This window comes from Bison bison, unplaced genomic scaffold, assembly GCF_000754665.1.
Source record: "Bison bison bison isolate TAMUID 2011002044 unplaced genomic scaffold, Bison_UMD1.0 scf7180017864213, whole genome shotgun sequence".
In the NCBI taxonomy this organism is placed as follows: domain Eukaryota; kingdom Metazoa; phylum Chordata; class Mammalia; order Artiodactyla; family Bovidae; genus Bison; species Bison bison.
Window position 1 is genome coordinate 11736152 of NW_011494785.1, and position 11247 is coordinate 11747398.

The 11247-nt window shown below is 38.6% G+C and overlaps 1 protein-coding gene across 1 annotated transcript in view; it reads left to right on the forward strand.

Annotated features, from left to right (window-relative positions):
- The window catches only part of CASC4 (cancer susceptibility candidate 4), an 89185-nt gene that overhangs the window by 71252 nt on the left and 6686 nt on the right, over window positions 1-11247 (forward strand). The window contains exon 10 of the mRNA XM_010845241.1: window positions 8661-8828. Coding sequence (XP_010843543.1) covers window positions 8661-8828 — 168 coding nt within the window. The remainder of the gene's footprint in view (window positions 1-8660; window positions 8829-11247) is intronic.

Below are 11247 nucleotides of genomic sequence, written 5' to 3' on the forward strand. Positions count from 1 at the left end.
AAAGGTGGTGTTGGAGAAGACTCTTGAGAGTCCCTTGGACTGCAAGGAGATCCAACCAGTCCATTCTGAAGGAGATCAGCCCTGGGATTTCTTTGGAAGGAACGATGCTAAAGCTGAAACTCCAGTACTTTGGCCACCTCATGTGAAGAGTTGACTCATTGGAAAAGACTCTGATGCTGGAGGGATTGGGGGCAGGAGGAGAAGGGGACGCCAGAGGATGAGATGGCTGGGTGGCATCACTGACTCGATGGACACGAGTCTGAGTGAACTCCGGGAGTTGGTGATGGACAGGGAGGCCTGGTGTGCTGCGATTCATGGGGTCACAAAGAGTCGGACACGACTGAGCAACTGATCTGATTTGAAAATTCACCAGAGTGCACAATTCAGTGGTATTTAGTACAGTCGTAAAGTTGTACAGTCATCATGACTGCTTTCTAGTTCCAGAAAGTGCTCATTGATACAGAAGAGAGCCTGCGCCCATTACACAGTCACTCACCATTTGCTGACACCCACCGTCCTTGGCAACAACTGACCTTATTTCTGACTATGGATTCACCTCTCCTGGATATTTCGTGTAAATGCAGTCATGCAGTGTGTAGCCTTTTTTGTCTGGCTTCTTTTTCTTAGCATAATGTTTTCCAGGCTCAGTCACGTGATCCTTTGTCCCTCTGGCGGCTGGCTGTCGTCAGTTGTATGAATGCAGTCTGTTTGTCCCTCAGCCATAGATGGCATTTGGATCGTTCCCACGTTTTGGCTGCTGTGACTAGTGTTGCTCTGAACATTTATTTACAAGTTTTTGTTGAACACTCGTTTTCCATTTCTTAAAGTGTTGTTACATACATAGGTGTAGAATCGCTGGGTTATCAGTAATTCTATGCTGAGCTTTATGAGGAACTGCCAGACTGTTTTCCACGGCAGCTGCACCATTTTACAGTTCCTCAGCAATGCTCGAGAGGTCCAGTTTCTCGACATCCTTGTCAGCTCTTAATATTTTCCATTATCGTTGTTTTCACGTTGCCATCCTAGCACGTGTGAAGTCGTATCTCACTGTGACTTTCCTTTGCGTTTCCCTAGTGACTGATGACAGTGATCATCGTTTCATATATTTGTTGGCCATTTGTATATCCTATTTGGAGAAATGTCTATTCAAGTCCTTTTTAAAATTGGGTTGTTTTCTTTGCTGTTGAGTTTTAAGCATTATTTATATGTTCTGGATACTAGATCCTTTATCAGATATATGATTTGCAAATGCTTTTGCCCATTCTAGTGTTTGCCTTTTCACACTTTGATAGTCCTGCAATGCACAAAGTGTTAATTTTGATGGAGTCCAATACATCTATTTTTCTTTTGTGGTTCATGCTTTTGGTGTCATGTCTAAGAAATCTTTGCCAAATCACAGGTCATGTTTTCTTCTAAGGACTGTATAGTTTTTGGTCTTTTTTTTGACTTGAGGTACAGTTGACTTACCATGTTCTGTTAGTTTCAGGTGTACAACGTGATGACTCAGCGTTTGTACACATTGCAAAACGGTCACCACAGCACTGGTTTCCGCTTTCATATGTAGGTTTTTTGGTGTATTTTAAGTTAATGTTTATATATGGCGTGAGGTAAGGATCCAGTTATACTCTGTATACGGGTATCCCAGCACTATTTGTTGAAGAGACCGTCTTTCTCCATTGAGCAGTCTTGGCATTCTTGTCAAAACTCAGCTGATGACACGTGTGGGTTTGTTCTGGACTTGCAGTTCCGTCCCACTGATCCCGGCTGCCAGCACACTGTTGTGATCACTGTCACTTTGTAGCAAGTTTTGCAATTGGGAAGTGTGAGTTTTCCAACTTTGCCCTTCATTATAAGATTATTCTGACTTTTGGAATCTCTGACAATCCCATCTGAATTTTAGGATCTGCTTGTTTATTTCTACTAAAGAGACAGTTAGGATTTTAATAGGAATTGTATGAAATCTGTAGATTGCTTTGGGGAGGATTGTCTTCTGAACAATATTAGGTCTATTAATCCATGAAGATACGATGTCTTTCCATTAATTTAGGGTATCTTAATTTTTTTCAGCAATTTTTGTAGTTTTCAGTGACAAATCTTGTGCCTCCTTGGTTAAATTTATTCCTAAGCATTGTATTCTTTTTTATGTTACTGTAAATCGAGTTCTCTTAATTTCCTTTTCAGATTGTTTATTGTTAATGCATAGAAATATGACTGATTTTTTTTTTCCTTTGGCTTTTGGTTTTAAAATTTTTAATGCAAATTTCTAAGAATATGCTAATATTTGGGTTCATTTCAAAGATTTAGAATGTATTTTATTTTCACTCTTTTAGAATAATAGGTATGAATTATTGTTTTTAAATATACTATTAAAAAAAATTAAAAAAAAATTAAATATACTATAAAATATACCTATGTCATATATATTAATGTATATAAACATACTTATTAGCATATATAAAGATCCTTAAGTCAATATTTTGAATATGATTCAAAAATTTTATGAGTATTTTACATCAAATACACTTTTTCTTTTTGCTTTTGTCCTGCCTTCAGCCATTTCTCCTATGTCCCCACCACAGCCTCTGCCAACTATCAATCTGTTCTTTGTATTATGATTTTTATTTTTGTTTGTTTTACTTTTTTTTTAGATTCTACGTAGAAGAAAGATTATATGGTACTTAGTGATTATATATGGTACTTACTGAGATTATATGGTACTTACTCTCGCCTGGAAAATCCCATGGATGGAGGAGCCTGGTGGGCTGCAGTCCATGGGGTCGCTGAGGGTTGGACACGACTGAGCGACTTCACTTTGACTTTTCACTTTCACGCATTGGAGAAGGAAATGGCAACCCATTCCAGTGCTCTTGCCTGGAGAATCCCAGGGACGGGGAGCCTGGCGGCTGCCGTCTATGGGATCGCGCAGAGTCGGACTCGACTGAGCGACTCAGCAGCAGCAGCAGCAGCGCTGATTGACTTGGCATAATGCCATCAAGCTTCAATCATGTTGCAGATGACAAGATTTCATTCTTTCTTATGGCTGAATAATACTTCATCACACCATGTATACCACACTCTCTTTATCCATTCATTCACCCATGGACGCTTGGGTTGTCCCCGTGTCTTGGCTCTTGTAAATAATGCTAATGCAGCATGGAGGTACTTGTATCTTTTCAAGTTTGTGTTTTCATTTTCTTCAGATAAATACCCAAAATGGAATTGCTGGATCATAGAATATTTTTTTAATTTTTGGGAACCTCCGTAATGTTTTCTATGAAGCCACAGGGGTAGCACTAGTTCACTTTCCCACCAGGAGTGCTTAGGGTTCCCTTTCCTCCACATTTCTCCAATTATGACTGATCTTTGTTTGTTGATCTTGTATCCTACAACTTAGCTGAATTTAACACAGCAGGTTTTTATTTGTGTATATTCAAGCATATCCATCTTGACTTATGAGAATCATTTCTTTTATAGAAAATCATCTATCTTATTTGGCCATATGTATACTACTAAATTTTCACTTTTTTTTTTTTTTAACCACTAGTGGATTATTTGATCTCTTTGGAATATGCTGTGCTGTGGTAAGTCGCTTCGATGTCTTGACTGTTTGTGACCCCCCAGGCTCTTCTGTCCAGGCAAGAACACTGGAGTGGGTTGCCCTCCTCCAGGGGATCTGCCCCGCCCAGAGATCACACCCTCGTCTCTAATGTCTCCCGCTTTGGCAGGGAGCAGTTTTACCACTGGTGCCACCTGGGAAGCCTGAGCTTGTGTCTAGCACTCGGAAACAGATGGTCTGAGAAGATGCAGGCACTGACAAGCAAAAGACTTTATTGGAAAGAGGAGCTCAAGCAGAGAGCAGCAGGGTAAGGGAGCCCAGGAGAAGTGCTCTGCCACGTGGTTCTTAGTCTCAGGTTTTAGGTGGTACTGTTAGCTTTCTAGTTATTTCTGGCTGATGATCTTGCCCATGCCCATATTTGGTCTGATCCAGGGCGTTTCCTGATGGTGCGTGCATTTTTCAGTCAAGCTGGTTTCTAGCAGGAGGGTTTCTGGAAGGTTGGCAGGACATATTACAAACTGGTTGTCACCTCCCTTCTCTTGGCTGCTCCCCAAATCTTCCGGTTAGTCTTCGGTTATTGGACCTTCTGGTGGTGAGACTGCTCGTGCCAGCTGTTATCACCATGCCTGGCCACGGTGGGTGGTTTTGGTGAACGGTTTCCTAACAGACCATTCAGTTCAGTTCAGTGGCTCAGTCGTGTCTGATTCTTTGCGACCCCATGAATCGAAGCACGCCAGGCCTCCCTGTCCATCACCAACTCCCAGAGTTCACTCAGACTCATGTCCATCAAGTCAGTGATGCCATCCAACCATCTCATCCTCTGTCGTCCTGTTCTCCTCCTGCCCTCAATCTTTCCCAGCATCAGAGTCTTTTCAGATGAGTCAGCTCTTCACATCAGGTGGCCAAAGTATTAAGGAAATTCAGCATGTATTTGTTAAAAACAGCAAGCTCTAAGCAAACTAGGATTAGAAGGTAATTTCCTTAACCTGATAGAGTATCTGCCAAGATCCTGTCACAAACATCATACTTCAGGGTGAATTGTCAGAAACTTTCCTCTGAAATCCAGAAGACTAGGATAACCACTGTCGTCACTTCTGTCCAGCTTTTCACAGTAGGTCCTGCTCAACAAAACAAAGTACAAGAAAGGAAAATAAACAGTACAGAGATGAGAAAGGAAGAAATAAAACTGATAAGCCAATATTAAGATGATTTTATATGTAGAAAATTCAAAAACAGTATGTAAATTATTAAATATATTTAGCGAAGTTATTAGATATGGGATTAAAAGTTAATTGCATTTTTATATGTCAGCAGTAAACATATAAAATGAAAATTTTAAAAAGAAGCTTTTTAAGATTTTTGTAAGTTATTTTTTAAAAAAATTCCCACCTAACAAAGACAAACGTTCACCATAAGTCACTTTGTTGGGTGAATGTGTCCCGTCACACTGGAGTAGCACGGCTCGAGGGCTCAGAAGGACCCCCAGAACCCAGGCGAGAGCCGGCCCTGAAGACAGGCCTTCCTCGGGAGTGCACCGTGAGGCAGGCGTAGGGAGCCCCTGAACATCCCTGACTTCACAGGTCTTCCACAATTATTCCCAATTTGCTTATCCAGACTTCCTCTACTTTCTAATTTAAATCCAGTCAAATTAGTCTCTTTACTGTCTCTTGAATACTCTGTCTTCATTCTTCCTTATTTGAATGCTCCTTTCTTTCTTTCTGTCACAGTATAATATATTTGCCTCTTTCGAGGTGAACATGATAACCATTACACTACAGAAACCTGATTGCCTCTTTTTTTGAAACCTTCCTTTCTAGCTCTTAACTCATATTGATTTCTTCTTGTATAACTTTTTGTAAGTATATTGCCCGATAATTATATAATTTATACATTTATACAAATTAATACTTATACAAATTAATACATTTATATGGAGAAGGCAGTGGCATCCCACTCCAGTATTCTTGCCTGGAGAATCCCACGGACAGAGGAGCCTGGTAGGCTATAGTCCATGGGGCGGCTAAAAGTCGGACACGACTGAGCGACTTCACTTTCACTTGACTGGCAAGTAGCGAGTTTATGCCCTTAACTCTGTTTTTTTTCCCTCTCTTGTTGTTTATCATACTGTATATATGATAACATGAATTACATTGTGGTCATACATTCTTGTTATTAATTTTCTTATTATCTCTTGAGTGTTACTGTAGTTGTATGAAAATTTTATGAGTGAATTCAAGCTAGTCAGAACATCAAACACCTTTAAAATAAAAAGAGAGAAGAGACTTTGTGAATTGTCCTGTTGGAATATTATAATAGGAGCAGGTTGACCAATTCTTTGATTAATATGCCATGTTTGATAATATTAGTTAAATTAATCTTATTTTGCAATAACCTTTTAGACTAATTTTTGGTCTCTATTTCATAATTCTGATTAAAAAATGAAAATATTTTCTTGGAGGAAACCTTGAGAAACTCACTTGGTAACTACCAGGTTAAAATGTTTATGTATTTAAAACAGCAATTTCACATTACATAAAGATGATTTAAGTGCTCCAGGCATTTTGTCCATAATATTACATATTAAGAAAAACAAAATATAGTTTTCTGTAAATCTCTCTTTTTTCCTTCTTAGGTTGGCATCTTTTATTTTATCATTAGAGAAAGAGATAATAATAGATACCAGATTTTTCTTTTTTGCATCACTTCCATTAGAAGACAGGTTGTCTTTCTCACAAAGAGCGTTGTTTCTCACGGTACTCTTTTTTCCTTCTTAACTCTTGTATATCCATCTATTTTCTCTCCCTCTCTTTTGATCAGCGTACGTGTTTTTTGTATATGCCCAGCTCTATTCTGGAATAGATTTAAGATGATCGTCTGTGCCCTCCTGGTAGCCCCCTTTACTTCAGTTTCCTGCTGTAAACTGCTCCCCTCAAAAACCTATGAGTATGATTTGTTCTTTAACTGTGTTTAGTTAAAAGAAAAATTGATTGACTCTTTTTATTTGCTGTATAGCTGTTACAGTATTATATTATTTTCACATGTACAACATGCTAATTCAAAATTTGTATAGTTTATACTCCATTTAAAATTCTCATAAAACGTTGGCTGTATCCCCTGTGGCGGACAGCATGCCCTCGTGGCGTATTCACTGCACTCGTGACAGTCCGTACTTCTTAGCCCCCGTCTTGTACTCCCCTCTGCGCTGCCCCCGGCGACCACTCACTTGTTCTCTGTGTCTGTGCGTCTGTTTCTGTTCTCTCGTGTTCTTTAGTTTGTTCTGATTCCTAGATTCCACATATAAGTGATAACACAGAGTATGTATCTTTCTCTGACTTATTTCACGAAGCACAATGTCCTCCAGGTCCATCCATGTTGTCGCAAATGGCAAAAATCCCTTCCTTTTTATAGTTAAGTATATATCTTATATACACACCACATCTGCTTTATCCATTTATCCTTTGACGGACACTTAGGTTGCTTCCATATCATGACTACTGTAAATAATACTGCTATGAACATTAGGCTCCATATATCTTTTTGACTCAGTGTTTGCGTTTTCCTCAGATACACACCCAAGAGTGAAACTGCTGGATCATGTGGCCATTCTGTTTTTAGTTGTTTATGGAACTTCCATGGTGACTGCACCAATCTACAGTCCCATCAGCAGTGTGCAAGGATCCCTTTTTCTCCACACCCTTTCCAGCCTTTATTATTTATAGGCTTCTTATGATAGCCATTCTGATCATTGTGAGATGACACCTCATTGTGGTTTTGATTTGCATTTCCCTAATTAGCATTGTTGAGCATCTCTTCATGTGCCTGTTGGCCATCTGTATGTGTTCGGAAAAATGTTTATTCAGTTCATTTTTTAATCAGGTTGTTTGTGGTTTTGATATTGAGTTATAGAAGCTGTTTACGTATTTTGGATATTTTCTGATTGACTCTCTATTCAGCAGTTAGAAATATATTGGCCTGATGACATGGTGAGCCATCTGTGGAATTGACCAATACCTCCATAATTCTTTCTGTTTGAACTTAACCTTACTTTCCAAGCAGAGGAAGTTTGTCTCATTGCAATGTGAATTTTAAAAATATAATTCCCCAAATTTTAAACCTATCACAGAGTTTTTATAATTTCTAAAAATCTTAAATCATCAGTAAGTTAATGATATCCATATTTTGGGGATCGGAATAAAATTTACTTTTATGCTACTTAAATTTAATGTCAGAGTTTAACTTGTGTTTGGGAGTCAGATCTTAGTTTGCATAACATTTTTATTTTTGATGTCCATTTATTGAATAGCTTTTTACAGTACATGTTATATCTATTGCTCTTCTTGATTCTAGTTACTATGAATGTGTGCAATATAATAGCCTTGTGTAGGTCAACTTTTCTAAGTTTCCTCTGTCATTGACTTTTAGAAGTCTGGTTTGGGAGATGAGAAAGAATAAATCAGAATTACTTGGGATGTTTTTCAAAACACACACTACTAGGGATTCTGATAATTTACTCTTTGCCGTACCTCCTTGGAAACCCATGGCTATGGTGAATCACGGTCACTGAAGAAACTTAAGATAGCCCACCAGTATGTTAGTTTGTCTTATTTTCCAAAAAGAAACTGCATGGTTTCTACAAGCCTACATGGTACTCATTTATTCTGATAAGAAAAGTTATCAAAATTATTCCTGGAAAGTAATATTTTATAAAACAATAAATGACTACAGGTTTCATATATGTATATCTACTCATAAAATTTTTGATTCTCCTCCTAAAGTGTTAAGTTAGACAAATACTTCTATCAGAAAAGTTGTTGGTTATTAGGAAAATAGTTTTGAAAATTGTGCCCTTTTCTTTAAGAAAACATTCAAACCTTAAGTAGCAAGTACTGAAATTAATACACAGGAGAAATTCTCAAAATTATTTTCGGTCTTCATTCTTATTTCCTTTTATCTTAAATAACCTTCAGAAAATGTATCTTTTTTTAATAACCAGTATCCTGAAAGTTGCCAGGTTTCACTTGTCTGCTTTCTGATCTACCTCCAATATAGGTCCCTTCTTTTCTTCTCTCTTCACTCTTGATTTAATCCTCTGCCTACTTCACAGGCCGATTCTTTGATGAGAATGAATCCCCTGTTGATCCGCAGCATGGCTCTAAACTGGCGGATTATAATGGGGATGATGGTAACGTAGGTGAGTATGAGGCAGACAAGCAGGCCGAGCTGGCTTACAATGAGGAAGAAGATGGTGATGGCGGAGAGGAAGACGTGCAAGGTGAGCGTGGGCCTGGCCTCCGTGCCGTGACCGTGACACCCACCTCCTCAAGTTTTTGGTTGAATTTGTGTAGAATTTTCCCCACTTATTAGCAGTACGATCTTCATACAGAGAGGTATTCTGTGCAGTTTTTCAATTCTGTTTTGAAAACCATTTTGTGATAGTTGTATTTACAGATCTTTAAACAGATCATTTTAATTGTTTTCATTTTTAGTTATTATGTTACATGTTTTAGTGACTACAGTTAATTTGAAACTCAAACACTTCAGAAATTTTAGCACTAAATTAATTGTTTAAACTGTCTCTAGACTTTACCTAAGGCAAATACTCCCAGAAGATAATTCTATTCCCATTTCTCATCTGAAAACATTTCATCATTCTAGGTACAGATTTTGACCAGACAGCCACAAAGGGAATGGCCTCTTCCACACTGAAGATAAGATTATTTCACTAATGATTCAGCAGAGGAAGTCTGTTTTTAAAATTTTTCTGAGAGGTTTAAGGTTTATCCTTAACAGTTTTGTGAAGATTTGTCTGTTTTATGTTTAATACACAGATTCAACATATTTTTCCTGTTAACTGTGTTCCTTCTGAGTTTTTAACTTAGTGAAAGTTCAGAACCCACGTGTGTGCATGCACCCTACCCGTGCATGCGTATCAGAGTATGTTGCTTTATTGCAAGTTCTTAGGCCTGCTTTCTGCCTGCTTATCATTTAGTAGTATTTCTGGAGCTTTTTCTCTTTATAAAAATTATGAACTTAATGTGTGATGTATTCAATTTTATAATACATTGCATGAAGTATTTTTCAATGTAACCTGTCTTGATTTCTTTCATAACTCTTTTTAAAGTAATTAAATTTTATTTTGGTTCCTGACAAGAATTATCTCTGTAAAACTCAAGAAAATATAGTTGTCCTAGAATGTTACATTTTTGATAGAAAAAGGGGAACTAGTGACTCTGACTTCCACCTAGGTATTATTTTGATAGTACATTCTAGTGTTAGAAGAATGGTTATTGGGAATAGAAAGAGATTTATAGTTGTATAAGGATATATTAATGAGAACTTCTCAAACACTTTTTGGTATCATTGAGAAAATTGTACTCATCCATTTTTCTAGTCTCATCCATTTTTCATGAATCTTACCATGTCTTTCTCATTGCTTTTGTAATTTGTTTGGATTATATTTATTTGCAATTATTATAATGTTTCACGGCTTTCTCATGCATGTATATCGTAATCACCAATTAGACTGTAAGCTCTTGGAGGGCAGGAATTTTGATTTATTTTTCCTTCTATTTTGTTTGCATCATTTTCTACCTTCATTTTCACACCACCCCTGCCCCCCCCCCCAATAGCCCTTAGCATCCATAGGACCCTTGGTAAATATTGTTAACTGATCATTTTGTGCCTGTCCCATTGAGCTTTTATTCTTACAACTGTGACTAGGTTAATAACCCATTAACTTCTGGTCTTATAATCTTGCTTGGTTTAAGCTTTAAACATTCTCTATTTTTCTTTCATAGAAGCTTCTGTCATCTCATTGGGTAATTCTGACGTTTTTATTAGTGCAATTTATTTCAATGATAATTGGAAATCATCTCTTACATTTTGGCTGCCTAAGGTTGAGGGCTTTTTGCTGCTGATGGCCGCAGGACTCTCGTTTGCCGCTTTCCTGCCTTCTGTGCGCACTGCGCTTGTCCCCAGTGCCTCCCTGCTCTCCTGCCTCCCACCGCTGCTCCTCACGGCTGCTTCCACGTTAGGTGCCGGGCCCTCGTGCCACCCCTGCCTTTCCCTTCACCACAAAACCAGTCCACTGATTCTAGTGCACACGAGGAGACGACCTGAGGTGATACCGCAGTTAAGTAGGGAGGGGATGGTTGTTTCAGGGGCTTGCTCGTCTGCACGTGAATGTTACTTGAGCAGGGGGTTGCCATTTGGCTTTTTTTACCCCGTTTTGAGGTTCACTAGATGAGAGCCGCAGCAGCATAGGGCAGCTTCCCAGGGACCCTTTACCACAGGGACAGAGATTTGCAGGACATCTGCTCCAGCAAACAGAGGGAGAAGTTTGTGTGAACTGACTAAAAAGGAATATACTGGAAGCCCAGATAATTTAAAATGTTTCAGAGATTCTTGAGATACAGTATTAACTGTCTAAAACGTGGGGAGGGAAAATTATGGTTCTTCTCTGGCTTATCAACAATATGTACTTCAAATGATTATTATTACAGTAGTTAAAAGAATTATTCATAGATTCTATGTAGAAATAATAGTTGGGTTCCCAGGTCAGGCTGCACGTGAAGCCAAAGCAGGCAGTAGACGGAAAAAACGATTAGCCGCAGGGCCAGGAGCCAGGCCGCTGCTCCTTCAGGTATTTTGTACCCTCTCGGCCACCGTTTCTTCATCCGCAGTGAACTAAA